Below are 17084 nucleotides of genomic sequence, written 5' to 3'. Positions count from 1 at the left end.
AATTCAAAGACATCCAGGATCAACATATTTTAAATGATTTACTGGATGTCTGCATTCTTTTAAAGCCTTCCCCACCAATTAGAGGGAGGGGTAAGAACTCAGATGACACTCATCAACAGTTCCACGTACAGCACTGCAGCACAGAACAATGATCCCATTTGGGTGGATGGTCCCATTTTTATGATGCAAGGCAAGCTGTATGGAGAGCTGCTACCACCCTCCTGGAATGTCTTCTTCCAGGAGTTGGAGCTGACCAGACTAGTCCGAGGCAAACCACAGAGCTGAGCAAAGTGGCACCACCAGGAGGGAGCTCAACAGAATGGACTGCCCATTTGCATTGTGCCATTCCCCAAACCACCTGACAAACCTGTTCTCTCTCTGCTGGTTGGGAGGTGGGTCCCATAACAGCTCTCCCATGCCTGTCAGCCCAGCCTGTATCCCTGTTAATGGTGATAACACACCGGGAGCACCAGAAGCGCCTGATCTAATGGCCACAACACCCTTCTACGTTAAAACCTGTTCACCCACAGCACAAAGAGCCTCTTACCTGGAGCAATTTGAATTTTGCAGCCAGACTCTGCCTGAATCCGTGAGATCTGTTCTCCTCCCCTGCCGATTACTGAAATGAGTTCAACAAGCATCAGAACACACCATTTTCCCAGGTAACTGCAGAGCACCTTCCCCCTTTTACTCCTCTGCAGCTATCTATAAAGGAACAGTTTGACTCCAGGATTGCAGAAGAGACATCCACAGCATGACCAAATTCATCATAGTAGAAAAAAACCCCATTAAAATACTGTTGAAAGTTATTCTATTTGTTTGCAAAAACAAGCCAAAAACCCTGTCTTGCACTGGAATAGAAATACATAGTAAGAAAGAAACAAGGCACTAGTTTGAGTGCAGCTAGAAGAGTAATTTAAGTACATCTTGTTCAGCCTGAATCAATAAGCCAGTTATTTGGGGGACTAAAAAACAAAACCACTTTTATTTCTTTAAAATTCCTGTTTTACTGCCATTTCTGAGTGGCCATGCTATTTGGCTGGTCTGCACTTAGACAGCACTATATCCTGAAGCGCCCCATCAACCTCACGTGAACACAAAAATCCATGTCCCTCAGCTCTCAGAGTCGACACATTGCTGTTCCACAATGAGACATACAGAGGACAGACTGTGCCCAATCCCCATTCCTACCCTTCCCAGACTGCAAAAAGTGCAAAACTGTCAAATCAAACAAGTATGCCTGGCTCAGGATGCTCCCAAAGAAGCATCTGAGCTGTGGGTTTGCATCCCCCACATCTGCGCGCCCCCGAACCAGGACAGAGACGATGCCTGCAAAGCTCCCCTCTCGCAGGGCCAAGCCTCCCTCCAACGTTCCCCCACGTGTGGCACCGAGACTGATAAATGAAGAGGTCTGGCAGGAGAGGAACGAGCATTTCCTTTGCAGGAATTTGAGTTACAGTCTTGTGGTGTCTTTAGAGTCGGGACCAAACTTGGCGCACTATGGGGTAATTATCACGGCCTGTTATTTTCCTTTTTACTCTCCATATATCAAATTGGAAGGGATACACAGAGACCCAGCAGTGGAAGAGTCTATGCAATCACTGTAGTAACACATCAGCAGGAGGTGCCATTGAAAGGAAGAGTAATGATCATTAAGAGGAAGAGAGAAATTAGGATCAAGCTTGAAAGAGAACAGTATCAGGAATGCAAATGCAGCAAAAATTCTCATCTGGTTGCGTTTCCTTGCAGCAAATGTAGCAGAAATTTAAAATTTTTAATTTGCCTTTAATTCTTTAAAAATAAAAAAAAAAATTCTTTCTTTAGCTTGCCTTTAGTCAAACTCATATTCTAACATTTAAAATATGGTTCCCTTCTTCAGCTCCCGCGGTTTTGCATAATTTAAGTAAAATGTTTCAATGAGGGGAAATAAATTCACTTTTGACTTGTGTATGTATTATGCTAATGGGAATTTACTTCCAGTAACTTTTACCAAATGCTCTTGTTCCTATTACAGGGACACCAAACTTTTCCATGCAGTTTGCATCTAGATTTTAAACACAGATCCTCTGGTTCCCACAAAGACACAGCACTAAACAAGGCTTATCCAAAGGTTGGTAAGCACAAAAACTTGTGTCAGAATAAACAGCATTCCTGCACAGGAAACACATCAAGAAGCATCAAAAGCATCCAAGGTACTTACTAAATCCAACCATTTTATCAGGCACTTTGAACTCTTCTGTTATTACAGCCCTAAAAAAAAAGAAAAAAAGAAAAAAAGAAAGAAAAACCCCATCAAATAGTTATTACATAGAACAATTTGGAGACAATTACACCCCTACCATGGAACCTGGGCTCAGCACAAGGATTCTGCACACATCACAGTCAAAATCATTTGTTTCTGAAGGGCCCTCTCATGGTCACCCAGCTCCTCCTGTGTTGGATCCATTTCCAGTCTACCTGTGCCATCTTCAATGGAGCCAATGGAAAAACCTCTTTTTGTCATTCTTACAGACAGGTCTAACAAAAAAAAGGCAAAGTTTCCCTAATACTGAGCCTAGACCTTCCAAGCAGCATCTGCCAACTGCTTCTGGATACGCTCTTCCCAAGACACACTAATCAAAGTCAGTCCTGGCATGACCCCTTCCGATATTCCCAGGTTTCGTGTTTTGGGGTTTTTTGCCTGTTTGTCCTTATCACTCTTTTCTTTGGAATTAATAAAAGTTGCCTTTAATTATCCTCTGAATTCTTATTATCTCAACACTTCCATATCTATTGCTCTTTGGACTTTCTCAGTGTGTCTCTGCCTCAAAACAGCACTCAAAGCAGTTTCCTAAGACCTGACCACAGTCAAATAGAAAGGAATTAACTTGGATTGTTTTCTTTTGTAAGGTCATTTCTGTCTCGTGGAAAACACAATACAATGAACATGAAATCTGCATATATGCATTACATACCATTTGTTCAGCAATCTAAAAAGTAATGAAACACCTGCATAGTAAATTCAATGCAGGTTTTGTGGTGAGGCATATTAAAATGTTCCCACTTTTTGTTTTTAGATCAGTTAGGGAAGGTATAAAATACACACTAGACTTTATTAGTCAAGAGTACTAACACTGCCCACCCCTTCTGGGTTGTTCTAGCTGGACATTAGCTTTAACTTAACCATTAAAAATTCAAGGTCCTACAGTCTTCATGCACATTTTTTGTCCCTTCTGCTGAGGCCCCAAACAGCTGGTCAGGATGGAAATGCTCTACTATTCACCTTCAGGCTAATGCAGCTTTAGAAATGCTCTCCCCCCTTCCTACTCAAAACAAGGCAAACAGCACTTCAAGACCAGGATTTGAGAAAAAGTGATAATTTGACATTTGTATTAGATGCTAAGATGTCCTTCATGACAACTCAGCTTCAGTCTTCCAAAACCATCTTTGACAAAGGAGTCACCCCAGGTCATATTACACCAACAAAACTAAATAATAATAATAATAATAATAATAACAACAATAACACATCTGTTTGATACTTCCACCTTTTGTCAAAATGCCAGACCTTTTAAAACTTTTTCTTTCTTGCCCCCCTGCCAGGGCAGGGAAAAGGAAAGAAGAGAGAGAATTTATTTTTTTTTTAATCCTGCAGATCTACAGGAAACAAATCCAAGTTTCACATGAACTCCTCTTTTTTGCCATCAGAACAAACAGCCCAGGCTGGAGAAAACCCAAGCTGACAGTTTCTCCACATTCTCAACCTCTGACTTCCTAACACTACTACAGATGGTGGATCAATAAACAATTAGAACTGATCAATAAATAATAAAACATAACCCACTGCTTACCTTTGATGTACCAAGGCCCCTAACTGGTTACCTACTGTGGCAGAGAGAGAAAAAAGGGAAAAAAATCAAAGCATTAGCACGGATAAACTAACTTCATCCCTATAGAAAAAGAGTTCTTACCGTTTCATCAAAAAAGAAAGAAAAGCAAAACAGTAATTTAGGTTCAGTGGCTGAAATGAATGAGTTATGTGGTACAAAACAGGAGGGGATTTCTTGATCAACACACACCATAACCCAGTGTCCAGCTGAACACAGGATAGGGAATTGATCTGTGTCTCCCCATGCTGAGAGTCATGGGAGAAAATCCTGCCTGCCCAAATCCCTGCAACTAACCTCCCCCCTTCCCAAATTAAGCCCAAAGTAGTAAAAAAAAAAAAAAAAAAGAAGGGAAAAAAGGGGGGAGGGAGGAGGCAGAGGAGAAATTTCAAGCAGACTGGTATGTATTAAAAACAAGAATAAAAGCTGAGCAGAGTCAGAGATTCACTCAGTCCAGGCCAAAAGCATTAGGGCACATACTTCTCTCTGTGTCTCTGATCTGTGCTCCATGGAGCCCACTTACACGGAGACCTGTTAAAGGAATAGGTCTGTTAAGTCACCCAAACAGTATTTAAACCCAACCAAACACATGTTCCTGAACACACACATTCCAGGCATTTCTGCCATGTTCTCTGGTGGTCCACCTATGATCAGTTATCTCCCCACTGACACCCCTTAGACAGACTTCTCTCACCCCCATCAACCTCAACAGATTAGATCTTTCTTCCAAATGTTAATAGGGAAAATATCATTAGACTGGCTCATGCAAAGTGGGAACACATTCCCTGCTGGGCTTCCTACTGGACTTTGCCTGCAGCAAACCAGCTAAAAACCAGACCATTTGGTGCTAACAACCAGTTGAAAGATTATATTGCATGCCTGGAGGGCACAGGGAGCAAAACAAATGAAACTGGCCAACATGTGAGCTGTGATAATAAAGATGCTGTTCCAAACTACCTTGCAGCAAGCTGCACATTCTTTGACCCGAAATAAATTGGCAATCAGCTGGCAGGGATAGAAAGTGGATGCATCCCACACTCTCTAAACCTGGTAGGAAAATGCATAAAGTTTGTGGCCAAACACTTTACTCAGAGAAAATAGACAAAGAGAGTCAATAGTGTATTCCTGCTGCGTGTCAATACCTTCGTAACAGTTCTGGACCATAATATTGACACTACATATATTTTATTACTCTCCCCAGCTCAGTGATAAGACAACTGCTGCTTTATTGACTCTGCTACATTTGTCTTTGCATATTCTCATCCTGAATATAAAAAGCTCTAATTTGATAACTATGAATATTGCAGTTGAAAAAGGTGGGTGATGTAATGGGGATTATTTGCTCTGGCTGATAAGCTCCTACCACAGAGCTGAGCAAATAGGAGCAAATTCAGAATCTTGCCCCAAAACTGCACTGTGAATATTTTTACTACACCCAGTAGGTCTGGTGGCTACTGGTGTGGCGTGGGGTTGCCACAGCCAAGGTCACTCATTGTCAAGATGCCAGGAAGAGTGGTTTGAACTGTGCAAGGCTGTATTTAAATATCCACTTGGCATTTCAATTCAGTGGCAGCTCTCTCTCTGAGCAGCCCGTTCCGCTGCAGCCACTGCCCGCAAATTATGAGACAGATACAGATCCTATAATCAACTCCCCAAGTTCATGCAAGGAAGGGAAGAGCCTTCATTTTGTAACACAATCCTACACTTGAAAAAGACAACTTCTTAAGGGAAACCTGTACGAGCACAGGAAGTTAAATCAGCCAGGGAATTAAGGCTTTGGATGTACATAACAAGGTGTCCAACCCATTCCAAGTCTCCTACCCAAACATAAGAAGTCATTCACCACTCCAGGCAGGTATCAGCCTTAATGCAGGTTTATTGTACAAATTAGTTTAAAAAAATAATGCCACAATAACTTCTGTGAGAGACCATTCCTTCCACATTTCACAGATAACCTCTCCAAGAGCTGAGACTGAAGGCACACAGAGAGAGAACTGGAAAACATTTACTTCGAGTCAATTATGATCTCCCTCTGTTTTGGTGGGGAAAAAAACAACGTGGCTCCCGGTTCCAACAACCTGAAGGTCCATTCCTTTTCCAACATGCCCATTTTGCTCCGAAAAACAGGAACTAATAGAGAGCAGGGCTGGGGCAGCCCTTGCTCGCTGTAATTCCAAAAGCTGATGCACCATTCCACTGTCTCCCTTCACACCGAGGAGGGGGCTGAACTCTGACAAGCCACGCACGCATTTCCCCGTTTTACATCTATTGAGTACAATTTAACTGTAACTGCAGTCATTTCACTGCAAATAAGGAAAAACAGTGAATAAAATCAGCACAATTTCCCGCTAATGGCACCTGCTGGTTGATAACTCTTCATTCTGCTTTAGACTTCACCTTAACTGAATTCCACCTAACAGACACTCAAAACAAATGCGGATTTTTTTTCCACCCCATAAAACAGAGCAGTGCCTCCCACTAAATTAATGTGCATGATGGGAATATACAATCTTGTCAAGAATACCTTCATGGCTAGAATAAAATCAGAGTGACACATCTCCCAGAGAGCAGTGGAACAGGGCTGCATTTCATACTTTTGAGCCAAAATGCTGTCATCATAAATTTTAGAAAGCTACAAGACATTGGTTAACCTAATCCTTCATCATTAAATACTGCAAGGTTTTTCTTTAATTAAATGGTCAAAACCTAATAATTTTTGTGTCTGCCTCCACTGCAAATCTTTACAGGTTTTTTTTCCCCTCCCTTAAACTGCCTTATTTAAAAAATGGTCATCTGTAAAGTTGCAATTTTGCAGAATAGTGGCATTTTGTGCATTAAGCTAAACCTTTTGCCAAGAGATCTGGCCTTCTGCCCTGGTCCCACTGCTGCTGCTGATGTGTCAAGGAGCATCAGTACTGACTTTCACCAGCAGCAAGACAGGGATGAAGTTTCCTTCCTCCTACCACTATTTTTATTGGAACCACGTTGGAGCAAAGAAATAAAGTGCTCTGTACAACTTGATCATGTCGTGTTAGATGACACAAAAACGAAGTTTTATTACACCAAAACAGGCCATCCTCATATCTGGGTGCACCACAGGAGCTTGGAGAGGTGAAAGGGGTCGAGGGGCGTGGTGTGTGAAGCTTCTCCAAGGTCTCTCACCTTTGTTTTCCTGGAATCAAAGGATGCCTCAGCCCTCAGCTGCAACGCTGCTGCTGAACCCTACAGATCTCACTGGACACTCCTTGAAAGCAGCCCAAAGCAAGGCAAACAAAGGTAACATTCTCATCAGTCTCTTCCCAGCAGATTGGATCCCTGCTTCCTTTGAACAAAAGGAGGCTGCTTCTCCAAAGATTATTTAGCATTAAATACATTTATTAAATCGTGCTGGTAATTAGAGGGAGCTATTAATTAGAATGGAGGCCAGGGGAAGCTGTTGGCCATTAACAGGAGGGCTGGGATCTGTCCTCAGCAGCAGCCACAGGCAAGATGCCACCAGGTCTCTCTGCAGGACTCACCTGTCTCTCATGCCCACCTTTGCTGGGAAACATTAACCCCTGCAAGTGGCCACAGAAATGCTGGGTACAACTTCCTGGCAGCAGTACAACCTGCTCTCTTCCCTGCACCACAGGTATTTTCAGGATTATTTTAAGGTTGTTTCCAGAAAGGGGAAATAAGGAAGCCAGGGAAAAGAGGAATAATAGTCTCAAGCTCCATCCAATACCCCCAGGCCAGGTCACCAGGGCTGGGCTTACAGATGAGGGTTAAAGTTAAGGGAAGTGCAAAAAGCACTCACATTCTGGTTTCCAACACGATGACAAATCTATTTTTCCTGGAAATGCTTTAAAAGCAGCTGCATTTGTTTTGATCAGTGTGCTGTCACCTGTCTTAAGAGCACTTCCTAAGCTGCCATCAGCCAGCCACAGCAGCAGCTGTTTACAAAAACAGACGAGAAGAATTAGATTGTCCTGAAAGACAGACAGTTTTCCTGTCACCTTAAACACTTCCTCTGGAGCCAATGTTTTCAGCAGTATTAGCAACTGCATTAATTTCCCAAGAGCTGCACAGGGATAAGGAAGCAATGAGACCTGCACCCAACTGTGAATATGCAGTATACAGGGGTAAATTTCCCACCAGATTTGTTTCCAAGCTGTCCAGAGCAGCAAAAGGTATCCAAAACCTTGCACTAGAATATTTTTTAGAGCATATGTAACAACACAATTGCTTCTTGACAATGCCTCCAAACTGTGGTTCACAGACAAGCAGAAAATGGAGAAAAATGTGGGAATGCAATCCTGACACCCCTCCAAGTGGAAAGTGATTTGCTAACTTAAGTGTCCTGTTAGGGACACCTGTATCTCATACAGGACTTGCTAATGCCATTAGAAATAAAACCAAAGCTGAAAGAAGCGATACAATCCCTGTTCCTACCTTGACAACTCCTGTTTTTTGGTGACATTCCAATCCTCTAAAAACATTACTTCCATCATTTCTCCTCTAAGATCTCACAGATCACATTTTTGGGAGGGGAGCATGACAAAGTTATATACAGATGTATATGAGCAACCAAAGGGCAAATACAACAACACTTTAAAAACAGTTACAGACAAGGTGCAGAACTGAACACAGGGTGAGCAGAACAAGAATACAGGAGTCAGGAGCAGCCCCTCTGGAACAATACCTGCTCCACGGAGTTCTGTATCACAGCACAAGGAACCAGCAGTAATGTGCATTTATAGCCCAGACTGCAACAATACTGACACGGTGTGTGTCAACACAAACACGGGCTCGCCGGTGCAAGTTTAAGTACAAAGTCTAACCTGTGCTGTCACTAAGCCCTACAACCATTTCACGTGTTACAATTGCCTAAAACCCATTTTGTCAAGAGGTCAGATCTCACACCTCAGTCTGATGAATCAATGAAAGCCAGAGGCAGGGCAAATGTTGTGAATGACTGGTTCCCAGAAGGTTATTTTTATTCTTTTTCACACACACAGCCGTGTCCCAGAGCTATTCAGACACAGCTCAGAGCAGTTCAGCGTTCCCCACCAGGGAATGGGCACAGCCTGTGATGGCTGAGCACCTTCCCCTGCACAACCAGCACCCACCAGCAATGCCAGACCTCCTGCTTCTCACAGATACAGTGATACTCCAGCTGGAGATACAGCCCCAGATAAATCCCTTCTTTCCTAAAACCCCCCCACCAAAGGAGCAGCAACCTGTTGCTCAGACAGAGCCAAGAGCAGAGAACAGAACAGAAGTGGGTGGTGGCATGTGTTCAGAAAACAGTAACATTTGCAAGCCAGAGGCTCCACATAAAAGAAGCTTCTCCCCATGCTCCAGCATGTTCTTTCAGACTGAGGAGCAGACGTGCAGTTATTTTCAGCCTTTGTATCAGGCAGAAAAAAATTCTTTTCAAAACAAAGTGCTCAGCAGCAGCCTTGCTTATCTCCTCAGTGTTCCTGAACATATCCATGGGAGGAGAGAATCACCCTGCAGGGCTACCTATGTCAGGAAAAATACTAGAGCAAATAGCAAAAGGAAGACATAGCCGCGTTGTTCATTTTTGTCATAATCAACCACAAGGAAAGGTGAGCTCTTTGCATCTATAAAGCAGCAGATAATAGAGTTTAAACACTTCTTGTAACAATGCACATCATTAGATTTGTCAAAACCAGAAAACTCTTGTTCTAACATTTCTGTTGTTTCCACCAAAGATAAGACACTAATGGCTTATCTTAAAGCTGTAACACTTCAGGCAATATTGACTCATTACAGTTACCAGATAAGGTCCATTCAGTAAACTATTATTTGGCTGGGACCAAGGTTAAAAGCTTCAGAGACTTCAGAATTCTTGAAGAGAAACAATGAATAAACCTGAATTAATATAGGAAGTTTTCTTCCGGCTTGCATCAACTTACATCAATACCTTTTCTCCTTAAAATTCCCCAAGTTCATGAACTAACAAAGAATTGCTTCATGTTAACATTAATGCCTTCAGATCAGACTAAAGAGCACAGAGAAATCTTATATAAAATTTTTATACACAGGAAGATGTGTTTTCCATCCTGAAAGCAGACAGAGCTGCCTCCATGGATGAATTTCAGGAGCTGCATCCCCAGGAATGACTAATCACAGCTAGCTTACCTCCATCATCCAGGGGCCGTTTCTGCACTCCATAACCGTAGACTGACGGGTCCACAAGGGTTGTAGAGTTATTCAAGTGAGGAATATCTCCAATTTTAGCAGCAATCTATAAAAACAGAATAAAAGCTTGATCAGCATACCTGAAGTTTCCGCCACCACAGCTAAAACACTCTCTCCCAATAAGACATTGACCCCAGTCCAAGCTTCTTTCAGGTGGCTTTGTAACAAGGTGTTTTGTAAAGTACACAATTTTCTGCTTGCTTTTAATATTTGCTTAATTAAAGATGGCATTCACCCAGTTCCTCTTCCTGATCATAAGCAGGCATTTGCTCCCTGGAACATTATCTTCAGGATTATTTGCTCAATGATAGCTGACAAGCTAAATCTTGCACAGAGGAGGGTTCAAACTGGCTCACCAACTTTGTCCTGGAGAAGCTGCCACCAGCAGAGCTGTGTGGGAGGACACATAATTCCTCGTGTCCAGGTCCAGACACCCAGAAATGCACACTCACACATCCATGGGGGAGCAGAGGGACAATGTGAACACACACAGCACAAGGACAGGTTTGGGAACTCCCTGTCAGAGAGACTGGATCACTCTGCCTGCTTGCATGAGGAATAAGCCAGTGGGTAAACTATCAGCCCAGAATTAGTTTCCATTTCCTGGAGTGGTCAGTGCAGCACAAACAGGAGTAGTGCTGCCTGTGCCTCTGCTTCCAACCCTTCCAGAGGGGGAACTGCCATTCCCTGCCAAGCCAGGGAGCAAGGAGTTTATTTACAGGAAAGAAGAGACAGTCAGGTATCACAGTAAGGGACTCAGGTAAGCAGATAAACTAGGTGAGGCACACACCTAAACATCACTTATTCAAAGTGAAAAGTTAAGCTCATCTCTAGTGACATGTGGGAGCTGTCACTGTTCCACCCGCTCTCTGAGCTAACTGGTGTTCCCTGGGTGCTGCACCCCAAGTTAACACCCCCTCCCAGGGACAGGCAAACTGCAGTCCCACAGCACCCCGTGCCTACCTAAAGTACTTTGCTGTAATGAGCAAGTGCAGAACAAATTAGTTACAGAACAAATATAAAGCACAGGGTATTCTACAGCATTTGCTTCCTTTTACAGCAAGAAGAAAACCATTGCATAGGATCTTTACCAGGAGACTGATCTCACTCTATTATATCTGGATTTCACTGGAGAATAAGTAACAGGAAGAGATGAAAGAGCATTTTACACAGCGTGTTTTAAATGACAAATACATCTAAAGGTGTTTCTAAAATTTGCGTTTTACTGCAAGAGAAAGACATCTCCAGTAACTGTGGTTGTTGACACTCCCTTCTGCTGCAGTGGCATAAACAACTGCCCAAGATTCAGAACCACAGGGTACTGAAAAAAGCTATTTGAAACAATCTTGAAAGATTGAGGGCACTGCTTTTAGGGAGAGAATAGGAAACATTTTGTTCAATGCCCTGCATGAAAAGGGCTGCAAGTTTGGACCATTTTCTCCTCATATTCCATTCTGTCCTGTCTCCTTCCAGGAAGTCAACAACTCCATCGTGTCAGAAATGCCAGAAAGAGAGTAAAATCTTCCTCTGGTACCAGCACAATGATCCTGCAGTGAAGCTCTGATGACAAGTGCTTTGTACATCAACATCTGCAGTCAGCCCCCAGAAAGCTGGCTCTGAAAGCATTACCACACCTTGTCCACTCCAGACACTTTTTTTGTTAAATGCTGTGCTGATGGATCCAGCCCCTCTGCCCACACGCTTTCCCCTTACATTTGGGATGTGGAGGATTTAATGAATCTACCAAGACCACAGATGCATTCTGATTACTTCAACACTCAGACAGAAATTCTAAAATATATTTTACAACCATCTATTAGCACCTTCCACCTAAATAACTTGCAATGTAGACCAAAAGGAACAGTGCCAGGTATAACATATGCTGACATGTTTTGGGACATTTGATTTTACCATCCCCTTCACAAACTCTGTGTTAGCAGAGTCAGTCATGACCTGTCAGTCATGGGTGATAGTTTGGAGGTGAAATCACCCACCAATTTGCTCCCAATGCAGGGAAGCTTTGCAAACACCCTCTCTGGTTTTGCACATCGTGACCACCCTGGCACAGAACCCTCCAAGTAAAGGGTAAATCAGGAATGTTAAAGATATTTTTACACTATCAGCTTTTGGGATATTTTCCTCCTTTCCCCCCCCCCCTTTATTTAAACTTGCACCCTTATCTCTAAAGCCTTCCAGCTGCCACCGGATTACAGGCAGACAACATGTCACCTCGCCACAGCAGGGAAGAAAAACCACCCTGCAAAATTAAGAGCTTCAGCCTTTCAAAGTACATGTGGCAGTTAAAATACATCTGAACTTCTCACGTTCAACTTAAAATGGGAAGCTCAGTCTTTATGTCAGGTTCAGCAGGGGGCAGGCACAAAAATCAGAATATATAGCAAAAGTAAGCAGACCCAGCCCTTATCTGCCTAAATGACCTTGAGTAATGTTCTGCTGTTAGCCACTGCTTTTGTCCTGCTGTATGTCAGTCTTAGGGGTTTTTTCTGCCCTTAACACAACACATCCATTTTACCAAGCTCTGAAATACAGTGGAAAAAAAAGCATCACTGTTCCTGCACCTGAATTCCTCAAAATCAAGCTCTCCAACAAAGACTTGAAAGGACACAGCACAAACCAGAGCTACAAACTGCAGTGGTAAAGCCAAGAAAAACACAATAACTCCACGAAGTTGTGTGAGGGACACATTTTTTCCTACACCTTGCACTTCTGTCCTTCTATACCTTTAACAGACATTAAAAACGGTGTACTAAAGCAACCACTTTAAAATATGAAGCCTCTTTGCTGGGCACAGCAGGGCTCAAACACAAACATCTGCAGAATTCAGCTTTCAAGAGAACAGGCCCAGCTTCTAGGAAAAACCTCTTGGTGCTGCCCTGCAAAGAACAGCAACCGATAAAATCACCAATTCTAGGTAGTAGCAGAATAAAACACAAAACAACAATAAGGCCCTGTCATCTGACCCTTCAGACTGTTCCAGTGCTTGTGCTGCTCCTCCCAGTCAACTGAGCACAACACTCGAGTTGGTGTCTCCAGAGCTCTGGAGGAAGCAACAAAACCTTCCACAACCAACCGGCTTTACCATTCCAGGGTTCTCATTCCTATGTCATCTCACATCCCAGCAGCTCTGAGGAATGCAGTCGCTTTCCCTGGATGAGGAAAGCCTTCCCTGTCCCGAATTGTTTAGTTATTCATAAGCAAGCACTGTATTCCACAGCCTGATTACAGTGTCACGGCTCTCACAAGAACTGAATTTAGTAAATTTGATTACTGCTCTTATGTGTGACATTAAACCCTGAGAGACTCAAACATCAAGGCAGGGATGATGTACCAACCCATGAGGTGAGAACTATGACTGAAGTTGTTTTTTGCTCTGCTCCCTCATCCCCCTAAAGCAAAAGGAATACTCAGCAAAGGCCAAACCCAGCACAAAATCTGAGATCCACACACCAGATTGGCACAGCTCAGGCAAACACAGCATTAAACACCCCTGGTGAAAGCTCTGCCAGCACCTCCACAGAAGCATGAGGAGTAAATGGAACTGCCTCTACACCCCACCTGATCCTCAGCCAGGAAGTTCCATCACAGACTGCTTGGGTGGTGAGGCAAATATCCATCCCCTGAGCAATCAAGGGCACCTTCACTGACTTCAGGCAACAAGTCCCCAGTGACAATTTAGTCCTGTGCAGGACAAGACCACCTGTTCCCTTACAAAGCCTCTACAAAACTACATTAAATCAAGTACTTTCACAGACAGAGGGAAGTATTTTAGCACTCCGACAGCTCTTTTCGTCCCACAAACACCAGTGGGAAAAAAACCCCATGTTCAACAGGCAGCAAACAAATCACTGCACAAAAATGTAGGACACTGTGCTCCCACAAACACGTGCAGAGCCCACATTTCCCAACACACTCGTTTCCAGAATGAAAAGGCAGCAGGAAGGTCGCTGCTGAAATCTTCCAGCTCAGACTAACTCGTGGAAACCCAGCACATGCAGTGTAAGCACAGCAAGTATAATGAACTCAACAGCAAAATCAAGTAAGTGACCACAGCTGAGGCACAGAAGTATTTGTTATTGCATGTCCTTCACATGTGGGTTGTTGGGGGCTCACAGATTCACCCCACAAACACAAGGACAGCACCCAGGCAACACAAATTTGGATCAATTTGCAGTTAGTGCTGTGGTTTAGCCCAACACCAGGTTGCTCCAAGCGCTGTCCAACCTGGCCTTGGACACTTCCAGGGATGGGGCGGCCACAGCTTCTCTGGGCAACCTGTGCCAGGGCCTCACAGGGAAGAATTTCTTCTCAATATCTAACCTAAATTTCCCCTCTTTCAATTTACTCCCATTCCCCTTTGTCCTATCACTCCAGTTCCTGATAAAGAATCCCTCTCCAGCTTCCCTGGAGCCCCTTCAGACATTGGAAGGTTCTGTGAGGTTTCCACACAACCTTCTCTCCTCCAGGCTGAACAGCCCCAGCTCTCTCAGCCTGTCCTTGCAGGGGAAGGGCTCCAACCCCCTCATCAACTTCGTGTCCCTCCTCTGGACTTGAAACACGCTCACAAAATAACCCCAACAAGCTGCAATGTACCAGCAAATAATTATTTTCTTGTACATGAATGAGTTTTTCAGCTGCTGGCAGGTGGCAATATTATCAGAGAGCAAAAAAGATGGGTTTTTTTTTGCATCAAGAGGCCTCCAGTAACACACAACCAGGTCGAGACAAGCAGAGTGCAACACCCCTCAATTTACCTGCAGCAGGCAGGTAACCCTGGGTGTCCACACATCAGGGCCAGGGGGGCTCTGTCAGTGAAAGAGGTGACACATGAGCTCACCAGGGAGGCAGCTCAGCCCCCCCTGCCTGTGCTGAGGAGGAAAACAGACCTGGTGTCCCTGGAAAGGTGGGGGGTGCTGATCTAACACAGGCTGGCTGCCACACTGATCCAGGGCAAAGCACTGCAGTCCCACCAGAGAGAGCCCCTGAGGGATCTCAGGGCCCAGCTTTGCTCCTCCAGAGGTCTCTCAGTGGAATCACAGGGAGTTTGGGACACAGGAGGAGATCTCTCTCACCTGGAGAGAATAAAGCCAGGTCTCTGAGCACCAGGTGGGCCGTGGTCCTGCTGTTCAGCTGTGCTACACCTTGTTATGGTGCAGGCACTGAACACAAGTGAAGCACAAGCTGTTCAGGGGTGGGACAAACACCTGGGACAGGAGATGGGATGAACAGTCACAACATCTGCCCCTGGGAGCAGCAGCTCCTGGTCCTGGAGCCACTTCCCACAAATCGAGGAGCACACAAGCACCTGGAATGTCCCGTGCTGAAGACGAGGGTGCTGGTTCCTGCAGCTCTGGGCACTTCCACTGACACTTTCCATTCCAGCACCACGCAAGCTCGGAGGTTCCTCTGGGGAGCACCTCCCTGATCCCCCTGGAGGGAATGCAGAGCTCTTGCACTGCCAAGGCTTTCACTCACAGAATCACAGAACCAACCACTTTGGAAAAGACCTCAGAGATCACCAATTCCAACCCGTGAGCCATCACCACCTTGTCAGCTAAAGCAGAGCCCTGAGTGCCATGTCCAGTCCTTCCCTAAACACCTCCAGGGATGGGGACTCCACCACCTCCCGGGCAGTCCGTTCCGATGTCTAATCAACTTTTCTGGGAAGAAATTCCTCCTGATATCCAACCTTACTCCCTCCTGCCACAGCCTGAGGCCACATCGTCTCGTCCTGTCCCTTGTTCCCTGGGAATGGAGCCCGACCCTCCCCGGGCTCCCCCCTCCTGTCAAAGAATTGCAGAGAGCCAGAAGGCTACCCCCGAGCCTGCTTTTCTCCAGGCTGAGCCTCCCCGGCTCTCTCAGCCGCTCCTGGTGCTTCGGACCCCTGCCCTGCTCCCTTCCCTTCTCCGGCCGATCCAACACAAGGCCCCGCTTAAAACCCGCAGTAACACCAGCCCCCCCTCCCCGCACCGCCCAGAGCCAGCCGGCCGCGGGCCGCCCCCCTCCCCGCACACCCCCAGGGGCGCAGAAGGGGCAGCGCGGCCCTCCCTCAGCCCCGCGGCCTAGCGGCGCCCCCGCCGCCTCCCCCCTCCTTCCCGCGCGCCCCCGGCCCGCCGGCGCCTCACCTGCCGGACGCGGTGCAGGGCGTCCACGAAGCCCTCGGGCTTGATGCCCACGGGGGCCGCGCTCTGTCCCTGCCCCTGCGCCAGGTCCGCCATGGCCCGCCCGCTCCGCCCGGGCCCGCGCCCGGAAAGGGAAGGAGCCCCCCGCTTCCGCCGGAAGGGCCCTGGGGGGCGGGGCGGAGAGGGGGCGCGCGGGGAGGGGCGGGGCCGCTGCAGCGAGGCGGGGAGGGGATTGGGTGAGGGTGGGGGGCGGGGCCAGAGAAGGGCACGCCCCCTGAGGGGACCCCCCCCTGAGTGGACCCCCCCTCCTCGGGGAGAGCGGGGGAACCCCCGGGGACACCCCTGCTGCTGCCATCCCATCCCTGTCTGTGCCATCCCATCCCTGTCTGTGCCATCCCATCCCTGTTCCTGCCATCCCATCCCTGTTCCTGCCATCCCATCCCTGTCTCTGCCATCCCATCCCTGTTCCTGCCATCCCATCCCTGTCTGTGCCATCCCATCCCTGTTCCTGCCATCCCATCCCTGTCTGTGCCATCCCATCCCTGTCTCTGCCATCCCATCCCTGCTCCTGCCATCCCATCCCTGCTCCTGCCATCCCATCCCTGTTCCTGCCATCCCATCCCTGTCTGTGCCATCCCATCCCTGTTCCTGCCATCCCATCCCTGTCTGTGCCATCCCATCCCTGCTCCTGCCATCCCATCCCTGTCTGTGCCATCCCATCCCTGTTCCTGCCATCCCTTCCCTGCTCGTGCCATCCCATCCCTGCTCCTGCCATCCCATCCCTGTCTGTGCCATCCCATCCCTGTCTGTGCCATCCCATCCCTGCTCCTGCCATCCCATCCCTGCTCCTGCCATCCCATCCCTGTCTGTG

At 46.3% G+C, this 17084-nt stretch overlaps 1 protein-coding gene across 6 annotated transcripts in view; it reads right to left on the bottom strand.

Annotated features, from left to right (window-relative positions):
- Window positions 1–16345, bottom strand: part of FUBP3 (far upstream element binding protein 3) — a 37196-nt gene extending 20851 nt beyond the window's left edge. For 3 of the 6 annotated variants that reach the window (XM_050320228.1, XM_050320232.1, XM_050320233.1), the window contains exons 1-6: window positions 16217–16345; window positions 10014–10119; window positions 4347–4397; window positions 3831–3864; window positions 2201–2250; window positions 548–619 (exon numbers count right to left, since the gene is read on the bottom strand). In XM_050320228.1, coding sequence (XP_050176185.1) covers window positions 548–619; window positions 2201–2250; window positions 3831–3864; window positions 4347–4397; window positions 10014–10119; window positions 16217–16309 — 406 coding nt within the window. In that variant the 5' untranslated portion in view covers window positions 16310–16345. The remainder of the gene's footprint in view (window positions 1–547; window positions 620–2200; window positions 2251–3830; window positions 3865–4346; window positions 4398–10013; window positions 10120–16216) is intronic. The other 3 variants (XM_050320229.1, XM_050320230.1, XM_050320231.1) reach the window with 3 other exon arrangements.
- Between the last annotated feature and the right edge of the window lie 739 nt (window positions 16346–17084).

The sequence above is a fragment of the Myiozetetes cayanensis genome, unplaced genomic scaffold, assembly GCF_022539395.1.
Source record: "Myiozetetes cayanensis isolate MyiCay16 unplaced genomic scaffold, myiCay2020 scf23, whole genome shotgun sequence".
Taxonomy (NCBI): domain Eukaryota; kingdom Metazoa; phylum Chordata; class Aves; order Passeriformes; family Tyrannidae; genus Myiozetetes; species Myiozetetes cayanensis.
Note: the sequence above shows the minus strand (reverse complement) of the source record. Positions and strands in the feature narration are given on the sequence as shown.